We start from the raw sequence: 17,806 nt of genomic DNA on the forward strand, positions 1-17,806 counted from the left end.
ATTCTATAAATAAAAATAACATAGAAGGAAAAATAGGTTCATAAGCCCTTCACTTTTTTGTAGTACACTCACAGAGAAGATGGGTATACAAGTCGCTCATTAATAAGCCACTTGCTAAGAGAAACACATTTTCCCCCTAGGCTCTTCTAGGGTATCATTTATTGCAGTAGTGCAATGTCACACCTGAAAATTGTCATTCCAGCTGGTGTACTTTGGTGGTGGACTTGTGGCTAATCTGAATGGAAATCTCTTAGGATTTATCCTGAGTAGGGAATGAACCACAGTGTGATATAATATCAGAGAGGAAGAAAACCCAGGCTGCAACTATACTAAATGCTTTTACTAACTTGGCTTTTGTCAAAAATCAAAACACATTTTTGTCATAAGCTTCAGAAGATACGAAAACTTTGGCAACCAAACTTCACACCCTTGAGTAACTTGCACTAACTTGAGCAACTTGGCAATAACTGTAATAGACTTATCTCCATGTATCAGAAACTGGCGAAATTTAGCAGTAATTTGTTCTAAAAGATCTTATAATCTGCTTGTGCAGAAAACCTCAAGGTTGTGAGTATCTGCATTCCTCTTCTTAATATTTTACTGTTTGCAACAGTGACAGTGTATCTGTTTTCCTTTCTGAGAGGATTATCTTCTATCAAAAACAATAAAGTAGGTTAACTTATATCAGTGACTTTTCAAGTTGCAAGTTGCAAACCCACTAGGGAGTAGATTATAGAATCCAAATAGTAGGTTGTAACCATAAATAATTAATTAGAATTGAAAATAAAAGAGTATATCATATTCACTAAGTATATATATTGTTTCAAGAGTTTTGTTCATATTTTAGATCTAGTCACAAAAGTTCAAAATCCATCAGTTTTGAGTGTTTACAGAACACAGGCTTTAAACAGTTTGGTTCTTCACAATATTATCTTCTGCATAACTAGTTAATGTCTAAAAGATTCTCAATGATTAGTGACTGAAAAAGATTTGGAGGGGAACCTCATATTCAAATGTGTCTCTGATGCAGCTTAAAAACTAAGGAAAGAAATATGGTCTTCCACTTTATTCTTCAACTCTATAAATTTTAAGAGATAGGTAGGTAGGTAGATAGCACTTGCAAAGATATAGAGCCTCAGATTTTACATATATTCATTGCACGTGGTCCCTTTTTACTGTATGCTTTGAGTTATAAGTAAAAGTTAGCTCAACTCAAGCTAGCTTAAATGGTAATAGGAGATATGGCAGACTTCTTGGCAGTTTGATGTAGAGGTTGACATTTTTACTGTGTCATCAGGTTTCTAGCTCAATTTATATGTGGTTTTCTTGCTCTACCATCTTTTAGGTCTTCTTCATCCAAAGACATCTTTCCTTTTTGTATATGAAATGACTGGGTTTTATAAGCCTCACAATGACAAACCACAAAATCTAACATAAGAGAAAATACTCAGTGATTTATGGCACTATTCTAAATATGTTACTCATTTCATGAAAATTACAATTCTCTGAAGTCTGGATTTTGATAATTGTATTCCCATGCTTCCATCTGTCTCCTGTATTTTCTGTGAATTATATCTAGATACTTGATTACATCCAGGTTCAATTTTTGGTAAGAATAGTTCATAGACAGTATTGTAAGATTCTTCTATCAGGAGATGCATTATGTCTGATTGTCTCCATTTTGTGATGTTAGAAGCCACTGATGAACATTGCCTAAGTCCATAAATGATAATCCAATTTTATCTTTACTTCCATATTTCTTAGCTGTTGAATTATCCCAGTTCAACTATTTAGATTCCAAGAAGCACTGTTTTTACAAGATAAATGCTTGATTTTTTTCCTTTGATTTAACTATTTTCTGAATACTTGATTCTCCAGCAATCTCCAAAGATGACCAGTGATATTTTTAAAAATATCTTTCTGAGCTCATGGATTTAAAAATATTGTATGTATATCAATTCATTGCAGTTTTCTCATTGGTGGTCAATGTGTTCTGTCTTTGGCCAGTGGAATCTCTTTAAGTTTGTTCCTAAGTCTTTTGATATGACCTTTGTAGTCTTTAGTAGCTTATTTGCTTTCTGGTATAACAAGATGTTCTGGGCTCATCTTGGACATTGCCTGCTATAGACATAGAGCTTGCCATTTCTCCAGTAAATCTTGGTTTCTCTTGGTAGCAAATGATTTTTAAAGACCACTATTTGAATACTAAGAGTGCCTATTGCTAACGGGTTGATTATTTTTTCCTAGTCCTTTTTAAAAAATGCATCATGACTTCATATTGATACTTCCTACTTAATTTTATACATTTTACATCTGTTTCTGTTTTAATAGGGCCCAAATTGGTTTTCAGTGATTTCAACATAATCTCATTTGTTTTTTTCCTACAATGCACACACTAGACTGAATAAATTAACACTATCAATAAGAATATGATTACTAGAAAGAGTTTAAAGGGTATTTTTATTTTTCCTATTCATTTTGACCTTAGCATATATCCCACCAAAAATATACAGTCCAATTCCTGTCTCTAAAGTCACTTGAAAGTAGTTTCTGTCTATGTATTATGCACTGAAGTCAATATGCACTGAAGTCAATACACAATTAAGTTCATTGGTTTAATTCCCCTTTTACTTTGGGGGAATTAAAATTTTTTTTAATAATTTAAAATATTAAGAGGTCTCAAATTCAAATCTACAAATGAAGATATACTCAGAGAACTCTGGCCTCTATTCTGATTCCCTCCAACCCATCACCTCTCTACCCCTATAGATAACCATTTAAAAAAATTATAATTCATGCTTCCATTTTTAAAAATAATTTATTTTTTAAACTTTTTTGGGGGTGGTAATTTGATTTATCTATTTATTTTACTTTTTTTTTTTTGTAATGGAGCTGCTGGGAACTGAATCCAGGACCTTGTGCATGCTAAGTGTGCACTCTACCACTGAGCTATACCATCCCCCTTCATGCTTCCATTTTTTAATATAAGCAAATATGTATAAATTGTCATATCCTCCCATCTTAGATATAAATGTTAGCATCCTGGAGCTAACAGAAAATTTCACTGTCAAATTAGACTTACTAATAATTTCAAGGATATAAATAACCAAAAGCTCAGGCAAGTCAGAAAGAAAGCTAGTTCATTCTATATGGCTATCTTGGTGTTTCCTTTCTGCGTAAGACACTTTCTCTGGCCAGTGATAGATGATGTCTTTTAGTGAGATTTGTGGCTGATCTCACATAGTAAGAGAAGGGTTGCCCATTCCCATTTTATATTTAGATTAGTTAAGGCCTTATATGCCATTTCTCCCTTGGCCATGCCTTATAAATCCATAGATTCCAGGGACAATCTTGCTAAGAGAATTCCACAGATAAGGACTCACCTGATAGCACATATCCTTAGCCTAAAGAAGTCAGTTATCAGCATGTTTACAGAAATATTAAGACTGGGACACCTGTCTTTTTTTCTTTCCTGGAGTATGTTCCCTTGGTAATCAGAGAGAAACAAATTTCAGCCAGCAGCTTTAATAAGGAGCAAGAATTCCCTCTACAGAATACCTTAACAATGACCATACTGCTTCATAAGTCTTTTACCAATTCAGTTACTCTTTTCCCCTTGTTTATCCACAGTTATTTGAACTTTTAAAATAATGTGCTGAATTAAGAATTTAACTTGAGTGTATAATTTTTCTAAGGCCAAATACATTGCCTTCTCCGGCCAGTTGGTTTCCATAAGTGTTATATCTGTTGGGAGATTTAATTCAACTTCCCTAAATATTTTCTTATCCTGGGAAATTATTGTTTACATAAATCTTCCTTTTTGTTTAATTGTATAAATAAATTTACAAATTCTTTGTTATACCATATAGCTGTAGAAGAGAGATTAAAGTAACATTTGACACATCGTGTATTTGTTAATATTATGGGATCATTCTGTTCTCAATAGAAATGTCTTCTCCTATACCACATTCCCCTTTATAAGGGTGGTGACTAGAGTCCATTGTTCAGTAAATTCTGGGCCCCATTTGGTTTATTCCAGGTGTTATGGTACAGGTTTTTACAGATGTCATGTAACATTTACCCGTGCTAGGTAAGACATAGGTTGCTTTGGTATCCAAACCTCCATACCTGCTGAGTGCAAGAACCCAGGTAGCTAGCTCAGGAATCTGATTAAGGCATCTGCCTTAGCATTCCAGTCTCCTTTCTGAGCTGGGAACTGGATTTTTTTGTGAACATCCACACGATCCACTTTAATTCTTCTTAATTCCCACAGGGGTTTTCTTAATTGAGTGCCACGTAAGGATATTCCTCCATTGCCTAACGATCTAGGACCCATTTGTGGTTGACTACAACCCAGAGTCTATGAATATCCAAATGCTCCTCTGAGATCAGGAGCCTAATTCTCCGGCTGCTAAACTGGCAGCTCTCAACTCTGCCAAATTTGCAGACTTGCCTCCCCTCAAGGTTATTTATATCAGTAAGGCACATAGCTGCCAATTTCCAAACAGTAATGTGGTCCTCAAGGCAGGAACTCCCATTAGTGAACCAGGCAGCTGCTTCTTGGCTGGGAAAGAATCACAGGACTTGGACCACTGAGCACTGTGGGGAAGGGAGATCCTTGGAGGGCTCTCTCACTGGCTCTGTGAGCAACTTGCTCTCATATTCAGTACACTTCCCCTGAACTTCCCACCTTGTGTATTCTTCCACGTAGCATTTCCTCCTGGTCAGTGAGATTTGCTGTGCTGCCTTTTCTCTGTTCAATGTCTCTCTGGTGTCATTCAAGGCAGGATTGATATCCAGCCTCAAAATTATTTGATACCCTTCTGTGGTGGTAGGAGCCGGGTGGCCATTTGACCAATACCCAGAAACAAACTAGCATCTGTCTTTCAAATGGGCTCATTAAGAGCAGCTGCCTCAGTAATTTTTCAAGTCCAAACCCAAGAGGTCTTTGCTGAGTAGCCCTGTTTAATTTCTCCCAAAGGCTTCACATCTGCATATATTCTAGGAGGTGAATATTATATAATCTGAGAAGTTGGATCACGAGGTCATAGTTGGGCTCCCTGTGCCACCATCCTCCGCAAATCTTTTTTTTATGCTTACCACCCCACCTAAAATAAAATTTATTTTTGATGACTTTGTGACAGGAGCTAACAGTATTCTAACAGGAACAATGTGATTTTGCCAAAACTCAAATAGTCCTAGCTGTGCTCTTCTTGCTTGTTGAAAGTGTCTGTTAGAGACAGTAACTTACTCCCCACAGTTTGAGGAATGTCTCAGGTTACTCCAGGAATTTCTTATGTTGGGCTGGACTTGAATTTTAGCTGGATTTATCAGCCATCCTCTATTTGTCATAAAGGTGACTATGGTTCTTAATTCTTCTTGACCTTTTTCCTCTGAGGAGTCAATTAACATAATAGCATCAATGTAGTGCATTAACTTGTTCTTTATGGTTCTTTAGTACAAGTCCTGACTCACTAGATTATGGTAATATGTCAGGGAATTTACTGTATTGCTCTGGCTCTGGCAATACCGTAAATTTACACTGATTTCCATTCCATAAAAATGCAAACTGTGTCTAGCTAGAGTGTGAATTTAGGATTGATAAGAAGGCATTACGTTAGATATTAGGTTAGATGCATAATGGCATCCCAGGCCCCTTTGGCCTGTTGCACTTCTTACATAGTTTTCACCGTATTAGGTGTAACTGAAGCAATCAGAGGAACCACCTTGTTTCATCCTTGACAGTCTGTTGCCTACCTTCAGGAACCTTATGCCTTATATAGTAGCTAGGACTGTTAAAAAGGGGGTCAATGGGAATCAAAACTCCCGTCTTAACCTTTTCCTTAATTTGAACAGTGATCTATTGTTGCCCTCCTGGAATTCTGTATTGCTTAGTATTAATGACTGCGGAGAATTTAGGCAATTCCAAAGGTTCTCATTTAGCACGGCTAATTAAAACTGGGTGAGGGGTAGACTTAGACAATATCCCCTGTGAAAAGGGCAGAGGCAACAGGCCTTGTGTTTTCAGCTACAGGACTTAACACCAAAGGGGGCTATATTTTAGTCAATAAACATCTCCATTTTATATTCAGATTTTTACATTTCTTATGTGACATTTTCCAGGGACATATGCCCCACAAATCCAAATCTAGGATTTTATTTTAATCATAAGCAATCTTAAGCCAACCAAATATATCCTGCCAAAAGCATTCCATTGACAAGGAATATCTTGCTAGCAAATATCATTATTTCACCAGATTTGTCATAATCTGGTTTACAAGGAGATTTGACTGGGTCACTTTCTTTTTACCTAGGCCATCCCCATAGAAAAGAAGGAAATAGATTGCTGTTCTGCTGCTTAACTATTTACTTCATAAAGACTTGTATTTTTGCCAGAATATCTTTGGACTATAATCCTAGGAATAGTATTTTCTGAGTCAAAGGTCAAACACATATGCCATATACAATTTTGCTAGAAAGTACAGAATCATGTGCCATAGAGAAATTTGCATTTCCACCTTTAAAGTATGATAGTTCCTGTTATGAGACAGCTTCTCTACCAGAGTATGTTATCATGCTTTCAAGATTTAGCTATTCTGAGAGGTAAGAAATGTTATCTCGATGATTTGCTCTTATGTTGTTATAATCTTTTTGGACATCATCTTGCTTATATATCAGAATTTGACAACATTGATTGTTCCCTCCTGGATATCCCTCACTTATCTTGGGAATGTCACTTTCTCAGTTCTCCTCCTAATTTTTCTTGGCTTGTTCCTTCTCTTTTCAGACTTTAACAATGGAATTTGCCAAGGCTCAATCTTCAGACCTTTTCTTTTTATATATTTTCTCCTTTGGTCACTTCAGTCAGTATCATGATTTAAAATACATTATATGTGCTAATGATTCCCAAAGGTATATCTTCATCCTCCTAATGTGTGCATGAATGTATACAGCTCTTCATATTGCCACTAAGTTGTCAAATGAGCATCTCATATTTGCATGTCTAAAACTAAACTCTTTTTAGCCACCATACCTGATACTCCCCAAATTTGTCTTATCTTAAATGGCAAGTCTTTCTGCAGTTCAGGATGAAAAGTTATCATTTGACCCAAATCCAATTCATTGACAAATCTAATCATCTCCTCTTTTGAAATATATCCAGAATCTCACCACTTCTTTTTTTTTTTTTTAATTGAGGTACAGTCAATTACAATGTGTCAATTTTTGGTGTACAGCACAACGTCCCAGTCATGCATATACATACATATATTCATTTTCATATTCACCACTTCTTAACACCTTCATTACTACCACTGTAGCCCAAACCACTATCATCTTTCCTGGATTGTTGCAATTTTGCAACCCTGAATTATTACTGTAGTCTTTGAAAAGAACGAGTCTCCCTGCTGTTCCCCTTGCCCTGCTCCCTTGTATCCTCACCCCATACCTGTTCTCTAAACAGAAGGCGGGTTCTACTTTTTAAAAACAATATAATTTGGGTAAAATTTACAAAAAATAAAATGTATAATTTGATTACTTTAAAACATCTCCTGTGCCTGTCTGTAGCCAATCCCTGCTCCCACCCTCATACGCAAGCAACAACTAGTTTATTTTCTTTCCGTACAGTTTTGCCTTTCCTAGAACTTTCATATAATTATAATTATATACTGTAGTTCCAATCTTTTCTGTCTGGGGTCTGTCACTGGCACAATGTTTTTGAAATATATCTGTGTTGTTGCATGTCCGTAGTTTGTTCCTTTTTATTGCTCAGAAATATTCCATTGTATGGATATACTGTAATTTCTTTATTGATTCACCTATTGGTAGACATTTGAGTTGCTTCCAGATGCTGGCTATTTTGCATAAAGGTGCTATGAACATTTGTATATGAGTATTTTTGCAAACATGTTATTAATTCTCTTTGGTAAATATCTGAGAGAGAAATTACTGGATCATGTGGTAACTATATGTTGTCCTTCTAAGAAAATGATAAATTATTTGCAAAGTGGCTTTACCATTTTATAGTACTAACAATACATGACAATTTTAGTTGTTTCACATTTTCACCAACCTTGGTATTGTCAGTCTTTTAAATTTTAAACCTTCAAGTATGGGTAGGCTGGTTTCTCAAGTGTGATTTTAAATTTTATTTCTTGGCTGACCAATAATTTTGATTTGTGTTTTCATGTGCTTACTGGCCATTCATGTATTTTATTTTGTGAAGTGTCTATTCAAATATTTTGCCAATTTTTGTTTGTCTTTTTATAATTCAGCTGTTTTGAAAAATATATTCTGGATACGAGTCCTTAGACAAATATATGTATTGCAAATAATTTCTCCCAGTCTATGGCTTGGCTTGCCTTTTCATTTTCTTAAACATATCTTTCAAAGAGTAAATGCTTTGTAACTTTTACTCTTCGAATTCACAATATAATATACAACTAGAATACATTATTTTACTCTTCTATCCATAAAACATTGTTTTTATTTTTGCTTCTATTAGTCAATTATATTTTATAAATTTTTTAAAAATAGAGAATAGTAAGTTTTTTTGTATCTACTCACACACTTACCACTTCTAGCACTGTTCACTCTTTTGAATTTTAAAGGTGTTTTTTCCCCCTCTCTGGCATCATTTTCTTCTGCTTCAAGAACTTCCTCTAATATTTACTAGAGTATAGGTCTGCTGAGATGAATTCTCATAGAATTTCTTTTCTGAGAAGTCTTTATCTTACTTTAATTTTTGAAAGATAGTTTCACTGGTCATGGAATTCTCAGTTGACTTTTACTTTCAGTGTTACAAAGATACGACCGCACTTCCTTCTTATTTATGCATATTCTAATACAGTGTGCTATATTCTTTTTTCCTTTGTTTGTAATCTTTTTTTAATTTGCTCACTCACTTTTGTGATTTTCCTCTTATCACAGGGTTTTGGCAATGTGTTTATGATGTGCCATGGTACGGATTTCTTGGTATTTATGTTAACTGGGGTTTTGTTAGCTTCTTGGATCTCTGAGTTGTAGTTTTAATAAAACTTGGAAAACTTTTAGCCATTAATTTTAAAAAATACTTTTTTCTGTTCTATTTTCTCCTCAGTCAAGCCTGCTTAATTTAGTTACATAGGTCATTGAGATTCCAGTCATTTCTTTTCCAGTCTTTTCTTCTCTGTGCCTTATTTAAGAGTGTCTTCACATCCACTGAACCTTCCTTTGCGGTGTCTAGTCTGCTGTCAATCCCATCAGGTTAAATTTTCATTCTGGATATTATAATAGTTACCTATTGATGAATATAAAATTACTCCCCAAATTAGCATCTTAAAACATTATTTATTATCTCTTAATTCCTATGGGTTAGGAATTTGGGAATGGCTTAACTGGGTGGTTCTGACTCCAGGTCTCCCATGAGATTATAGTCAAGCTCTTTATAGGGTCTGCAGTCTCATCAGAAGGCTTGACTAGGGGATGATGTGCTTTCAAGCTCACTCAACTGGCTGTTGACACCCAGTTCCATACCACATGAACCTCTCCACAGGGTTGCCTTGTGACATGGCTGCTGACTTCCTCCACAGCAAGCAATCTTGGAGAGCAAGAGAGCAAGTGTGCACGCCCAAGACAGAATGCAGTCCTTTTATAGCCTACTGTCAGAAGTGACATCCCATTACTACCATTTTGATCCTTTTGAAACTTTAAAAATCTCTCCTTGTGCTAAGTTCTAGAAATTGCTTTCAGGCCAACAGCCACAGTAGTTACAGGCTCACTTTGTTTCCCTTTTCTTGTACTGCTTGTTGTCTAATATCTGACAGTGGTGGTTTCATGTAATTTATTCAGTTTTTCTATTTGTTTATGGCAGGACCCATAGCAAGTCCCATAGGAGTTACCACATTCATGGGTAGAAACAGACTTTCAGGTACTGTTAGGTCATGCCACACCTGTGCTCAGCAATACGAAAGGCTTGCCATCTCAATCATTTATTTCTCAGACCTCATGTGTAATTAGTCTTCCTCTCATAGTCTCCATTCCAGCTTCATCAACTCCACTGTTATCCAAATATGATTAGCACTGTCTTGCTGCAAGATCTTTGTTCTCACTAGTAATGCTATCTAAAACACACATTTCCCTGGATGTCTGTGGGACTAGTTTCCTCATCTGAATTTAAACGTCTGCTTAACACACAGGCTTTCTCTGACTGTGTCATATAAAATAGCAACTTCTTGCTCATTCTTTATTTTGCTTACTCTGATTTACTTTTGTTTTAGCACTTATTGCCACCTAGCATATTAAACATATTTTAATGTATGTATATTCCCCTCATTCAAGTATGACCTCCAAGTGAGATATTCCTCAGGATCATGCCTGACAAAGTAGGAACTTGACATATTTCTTGAATAATTGAACATGTAGCAGATAGAAACTTTGCTTTTATAACAGGGGTAAAGAAATATTACATTTCATTATTTATCTAAAACAGATAATCTATTCCCAGACCACACATACCTTGTTGACAGGATACTCTGTATCAATCATGTTTCAAGTGTCTTTTCACTTTTCCTGGGATGCTTTAAGAATTCTGGGAGTCTTGCTTAGTGCAAAATATTTTTGGAAGGAAGGGTCCTCTCTTCTTTCATCTACACTGGTTACCATTATTAATTTTATAGTACAAACCACAATATTCCCTTGAACTCATGACTCCACTGCTTCTTGTCCAAGTTTGGACACAGAAATCTTTTATTCTCTTTGTGGTCATTCTCCTCAAATTTCCATCCCACCCAGTCAAAGGCTCTGTCACATCCCAGGGCTCTGCATAGGAGTGAGGCATGAGTTCTCTACCTCCATACAAAATCTTTTAATTCCCTAAATCTCTCTCTATAGTTCTCATTCAGAAAACTCTCCAAGCACTCCCTTTTTTACAAATTGAACACTTCAGTGCCTCTGAGCCTAGTCTTACCTATCTTTCCATACACACACACACACACAACTGGATGTGTTGATTGAATTCTAGGTTCCTGGTAACTTCTGCTTTAGGCCCTGCAGTGCAAGAGTGAAGAAGTTCAAAACTGTATCATATAGCCTGACCATATTTTGGTTAGTGGGGAAGGAAATTACCACATTTTTTTTTTCAGTTTTCTCTCACAGAGTGGACAAATCTAAATTAGTGTCCAATAGAGTAATTTGCCCAAACATGAGTGAATTAAATCGTTTTTCTTAGAACATGCCCACATCCCATCCAACCTTCAATGTTCTTGTTCTGTTGCTAGTAAACTCTCTTCCCCCAAATTTTGTAAGCTTTATTTCTGTATATCTTTCTTACTGCATTTTATCATTTTTGCATTTTGATTTATCTATTCAGTTATCTCTCAACTAAACTGTGAGCTTCTTGGGAACGTGATTAGTGCCTAATTTGCTTTTTCCCCACTGCAGTATAAGCTAAATGCTTTGTTTCAATAGGCCCTAGAAATAATTTTGAATAAATGAAAATAATTTAATTAATGATGATCTGTTTCCTAATGAAGATTTTAGTGCAATAGCTACAACAAATATCATAATAAGGCTAAAGGCTGATTGTAAGTTAAGAGTTGCTGAAAATACTTCCCCTAGACTTACACAAATAATGAGAAGATAAACGGAGAGTTTCCCTCCATTAATAACACTTTCATAATGTTTTAAAAGAACAAACAATATTAAGAGAAGTAAGCATTGCTTATATTGACTATATAGTGGCCCTCTCAGAGTTAAGCTGTGTGATATTAGTCTTGCCACCTTGTTCTGACCATATATTTGCCACACTGATCTGATATCATTACCAATAAATGAACACAACCAAGGACAGTAAACATTATCAATCATAAACTTTCTAGTAAATAATGAAACTTAATGCCTTAACCTTGCTGAGATATATTAAGATATAAATAATGTTCAAAATGTATTTTTGTTTTAAATTTTTTAAAATGAAGGCAGTCTTGATCCTAATTCTTATTGCAGCATGCTGTTGAGTCCCTGCATGCTGCTCTTTACCAAACAGGTATTTGACTCAATTATTTAATTTTTTAACATTTTTCAATTCTGCAGGGATGTGACCATTTGTTAGAGAGGGTGGTAATTCTTCCTGTCCTATAAAAACTTTGTTTGAGTGTTTTTTTTCTTTTTTACCATGTGTTTACAATAAAATTGGTGCAGTAAAATTTCTAATAGGTATTACAGAAAATGGAATATATTGGTTATACTAGTAAATATTTCTAATTACTAGAGTTTCAGATAAAGTTTTATCGTGAAAGAATTACATTTAAGTGGTTGTGAAGTTGGAGTAAACTTTTTCTGGAGCATGTGCAGAAAATTCTAGAAGAATTTTATTTCAAAAGATGAGAAAGAAAGCTGGATGCCAGAGGCCCTTTTGCTAGTCAATAATTAGAATAGGTTAGAACTGTTGAATAATGTTCAGCATCAAATCTTGTATTCCATGGGACATGTAGATTGGTATGTGTAAATCAGAGAGGTTTGATGTTGTGTAAAAAAAAATTCTACACTAAAGTCCCATAGTTTGAGTCAGAACTGGAGCATATTTGTTACTCTAGATTTTATTTAAAACTGTATGTAGACTCAGGAAGAAAAAGCAAGTATGTGACATGGAAAGAAAGACCTTTTATCTAGAAGCCTAAAATAATTTAAAGTTATCTTGTATTTTTTGGGAATATTGGGAGTCCTTCAGAAATATTTTCCAAGTTAAAAGTGATCAACTAATAATTTCAAGTTGGCTTCAGAAGAGTAAACAAGAGTGAATGGGCTTTATAGCTCAGATGTATTTGTGTGCAAATTATGACAATTCCTTCTGTATATCTTCCTCTTTAAGTACATAGTATAAAGCTGCAAATCATGAATAGGCATTTAGTATTGAATGTATTCTATCCAAATATGAAAATATGTCTCTGTTCTCTAAGTTTTTATAAAAAATGTTACCATATTATAGCCTCCCTCCAACTCAGATTCACATAGGACAAAAAAATCAATTGGGTGCTTTGAAATGACCTGTTTTTCTTTCTCTGAGCTCATGGCTTCATATAAACATAGGTTGCAAGACTTTCAGAAATGCATGAGTACTTCAATTCTTCAGGGATTAGAAGTTTTTAATAATTATTTTACCTTCTTTTTGTTCTTTAACAGATGTTTTCTTTTTATTATTCATCTGTCCCTTTTGTTTTAAATTATGTATTTTTAAATTTCCTGTACTAATCTTGAGCTTTTCAGCTAAGATTTTCTAAAAAACTCCAAAAAAAGCAAGACAAAAATATTAACATATATTTAATTGTAATTGTTTATTGGATATTCAAGCACTTGGAGGCAACTTTGAAAATTGTTTACAAAAATCTCCATGCCTATTTACAAAAGTAATCAATGATAAGGAAGTATTTGCACCAGAGGGAACATTGTTAATTTTGTTTTACAAGCACATATAAACAAATGTTATATACCACACTATTTGCAGGATACTGTACAAAAAATTCTTAGTATATACTAAGTATCCCATAAATGATAATATTTCATATTTATTGAACACCTACTACTTGCCAAGTAGTTTATAAGCATTTTCTCATAGTTCCTCATAAAAACCTTATCAGGTGAGTGTTATCATCCCTATTTTATAGATGAGGAAACTGAGGTTCAAAGAAGTTACATAATTTGACCAAGGTCAAAGAACTGATAAACATAATGAATAAAATATTAATGCCTGTAACTATGTATACAGTTTGCCTGAAATTCACTTCTCAGGAACTGAATTTGTTCATTGTGAAACAAAATTTTAAATACCAAGATCTCTAGTTTTAGTAAAATTATATTATAATACCATAAGAGAGATCCACACATTTCAGCTGCTTATAATCTGGAAACACATGATTGTGAAGTAAATGTAATGATGAGTACCAGGCTAGGTTCCACCACAGGTTCCAGGAGTCCTACTGGGCCACCGGATTCCATCCCTATCCTGGCTATTGCTGGTATCATATAGCAACAATTGTTTGTGTCAATTTAATTATTCGGGGTGAGGCTTCAGATCTTGTGGCTTTTTGGGATATTCCAGTTAATTGGCACCCTTTCCTTGGCCTAATCCAGGGAGACTGGCCACAAGAATACTGCAGAAACCACCTTCTGCCTGTTGTTTTCCCAGATAGCTTTGCCCTATGATCTCATCTTCTTTGCTTCACACCTTCTCTGTGTCATCACTGTATTTCTCCTCCTTCTCTCCCACATATAGCAGAACATAAAACTTTAGCCTGCTTTCATTTGAGCAGGGAGGATGGCTAGGGAGAGGAGAAAACCCAGCAGCCAATCCTTACTCAATCCTATACTCAAATTTGCTTTGGGGGTTGAAGGTGTTAAGACAGGATTTTTCAGTTCTTGAAAATTAGGAAACAAACAAAAAGTCTTCTTTTAATACAAAATCTTGAATTTTAAATAATCATGGCATTCACTAATACTTTTATTTTCCTTTATGTAGTCTTAATATATTTTTGATTTAATATATTGACCACCTTTCATTTATATTACCATTACACATTGTTAGCTGGCTCACTTGAATAGGGGAGGGGGAAAAGCTTGTTGTCTTGGAGAATGTTTTTGCCATTTCTGTGTAACCCATATTTAACTTCTAGAACATTAATTATATTTGCAGCGAGGCGAACAGAAAGTGTTAGAAGGGCAGTCAAACTTCATGTATTAGGGATTAGCTGGTGGCCTTTGAGAGTGCAGAGAATGCACAATTATGTTGTGTATTGCATGTTACTTTTCATTAATGCCTTTGAAGCAGCCCTAACGATGCTGAACAGATGATTGTATCTCCTTTAAACTTTTCCTCTTTTCCCCCTCCAATTAACCCCATGCTTCAAGTCACAAAGTATTTCACTGCCTATTATTGCAAAAGCATTTTAACTAGTAATTCCAATGGGACAGGTCACTTTTAGTGGCTCTCAATTGTACTTCTTGAAACTTATAATAGCACCGTAGCCCTGTGGTAATAGCTGATGAAATAATGGAATTCTAAATAGTTATCCAGCAATTTGATCCAGAAATATAATTATATATACAAAAACAAATCCATTTCAATTTAATGCAGGGTAGTTGGTATATACTTTTATATACACTTTTATATATGTTGCAGAAGTCTTTGTTAAAACATATAAATACATTCATGAATGTAAGTAAATTTAACAGTTATCCCAGCTGAACCCTGACAATTTGCTAGAATTATTTTTTTATAATTAATATATACTCATAACTTAAAGCTTGGATGTTGGACTCTCACCATCAAGTAATTCCTGAAATGGCACTTAGAACCATTTGCTCACAGTATTTTTCTAGGACATTGTTTCTTACTGCTTTTTGCCACTAGATGGAAGAAGCAGGTTAACAAAATGATATTTTTGGTGCTTTATTCAACTCTACCCAGAAACAACCACAAGACTGTGTTTAAAATAATGACAGTCTCAGCATTCTTTTATTTATATATTTTTACTGCCATATTTCTTTTCATATAAATACTGGATGTACAAATTATATTTATTTCTGTATTTTTTATGGGGATTAATTTTCTTATCATTATTTTAAAGGACTGAAATTTTCAAAAGTAACCAAGAAAGAGAACAACTGCCAGCTGGAAGAGGAGAGGTAAGAATTATATAAAAATATTGGTAACAGGTACGTTGCAGAGTGATTTTTCACGTGTTATTATGCAATAAATAACAAGCCTCATTCGTTTAATTATTCTTTTGTGCCACAAGTGCTTGCTGAGCAGTTGGCACCTTGAAGATACTAGACTAGATGAGAAGCACACAAGGGATGACTTAGGTACAGCAACTGTTTATAAAATTTTTACATTCTGTGAGAGCTAAGCAAGATGTAAGTCACATTGATTTATGCGTACATTTAAAATAAGGTAGAAATGGATACATATTAGAAATACAGTTGTAATATTTTGGACATATAGAGTGGGTGGGGAGAGTGAGCTTAGAGTATCACTTTCATCTGAGAAAATCAGGGATCACTTCATGGAGAAACTAGAATTTAAATGAAGCCTTGACTTGGGAGGGGCAGAGAATGGCATTCTGGTGATAGAGGCAGAATGAAAAAAGGCACAGAGGCAGGAAATACCAGTTTAAAAACATATTTAATGATGAAAGGACAGTGCATTTTAAAAAGCAATTTAAATATTTGTGTGGATAGAACACTGTAAAATGTATTTTTTGGGCAAATATTAGCAGTAAGAAGTGTCTTTACAAGCTAAAGCACCAGGTAAGGGAGAAGCGTGGGTATTCTGGAAAAGTAAAGCTTCCGCTTGGAAACATCAGATCGCTCAGGTGAAATAACCTGGAAATGGGAATACTAGCATCCATCTGATGCCAGTGTTGTAGCAAATGTAAGCTTACTGGGCACGTGGGTCTGTAAGTTGATGGGAAGACTCCGTAAAAGAATGATGAATTCTGAATTATGAGGGCAGCTGCCTGTGGCTTCTATGCCCCTTCAGGCCTCTACACATGTGGGAAAGGCAACTAATGTGGTAAACAGTGTTATTTGACTCCAATAAAACAGTGTTTAATCTTTAAAACAACACATAGTACCAGTACCTTCATACCTTGTGGTTTATTGATACGAATGATCAAAGAGTTCCATTCCAGCTGCTGAAGGCAATGAGCTTGAACCCTGGTATTATGAGTGGCTATAAAATTATCCAGCTTTTAAATCCAACCACAGAATTTGATTTTATGACCTCCTATGGAACTGTAGCTACAGGTTAACTAAAGGTTATGAAGTAATATTTCCTTTTTATGATTCTGAATTCACTGCCTTGTAATTTCAGAGATCACCTTGTTCTACAGCGGGACAAGCTTTATGGTGTTTTAATTTTGTACAGTTCAGTGAAGATCTTGCAACTTTTTATTTTCCAGATTCAGATTCTGTATTATTTTGATAATATTATTTGTATCTAGATCATCACTATTTTAATTGCTAAAAATGTGTGTAGGAGATCTTATATAATTTTAAGCCTTATTTTCTTATTTTGTTCTATGCCTTTCTTATAAGTAAAGCATAATTAAAATTTAAAATTAAATAGTGTTTTATATCTTGAGAGTAAAAATGTTATACATTTAAGTCCTATCTAAATTTGATAAATGTGTGTCAGTACATAGGATTACTAGATTACCTAGTATATATGTACATGTATGCTTTTATATATTTATATTTCAGATGTTTAAATTTAGATTATGAACAGCCTCACCATTTTGTTCTACAGAGCAACTTTGCAGTAATAGCTAAATACATGCATATTTTCCCAGATTCAAAATAACAATCTCAGTGATTTTAATAAACATATAAAATATTAACTATGTTTAGATCTTATTACGTAAAGCTAAAAATTTTATTGTTTTTGACACTTCATATACTTTATAAAACATAAGCTGAGTCCCCTACAAGGAGAATGACATCAGTTTGATTTTATAACTTTTTTGCCCATCTACAGTTAAATCTTAAAAAAAGAGTCATAACTCAGTGGTAGTATTAGATCTAAAAAAAATATGTCTTCAAAGGTATTTATCAGAAGGATAAAAAATGGCTATAGAGGCCTATGTAAGTTATTGGCTCTCTTTTAGGGCTTTGTCTGCATAGGCAAGGTAGAGAATAGAGGTACTTATTTAACAAGAGCTGGGTATAAATTTTAAGCCCTGTAATTGAAGAAATGATACAGTAAGCAGTTTGTAGTGTGGTTACCCAGACTGTGTATTTACATTGATTCTATCGACGCAACGTAATTGCATTAACT

At 34.6% G+C, this 17,806-nt stretch overlaps 1 protein-coding gene across 10 annotated transcripts in view; it reads left to right on the top strand.

Annotated features, from left to right (window-relative positions):
- LOC102513647 (UPF0462 protein C4orf33 homolog) overlaps positions 1–17,806 on the top strand; it is a 577,478-nt gene that overhangs the window by 143 nt on the left and 559,529 nt on the right. For all 10 annotated transcript variants that reach the window (XR_004313736.1, XR_004313740.1, XR_004313741.1 and 7 more), the window contains exon 2: positions 15,597–15,654. Coding sequence is in view for 7 of the 10 variants with exons in the window: in XM_014555467.2 (XP_014410953.1) it covers positions 15,597–15,654 (58 nt within the window). In the remaining 3 variants the exon portion in view is untranslated. The remainder of the gene's footprint in view (positions 1–15,596; positions 15,655–17,806) is intronic.

This window comes from Camelus ferus, chromosome 2 (genome assembly GCF_009834535.1).
Source record: "Camelus ferus isolate YT-003-E chromosome 2, BCGSAC_Cfer_1.0, whole genome shotgun sequence".
In the NCBI taxonomy this organism is placed as follows: domain Eukaryota; kingdom Metazoa; phylum Chordata; class Mammalia; order Artiodactyla; family Camelidae; genus Camelus; species Camelus ferus.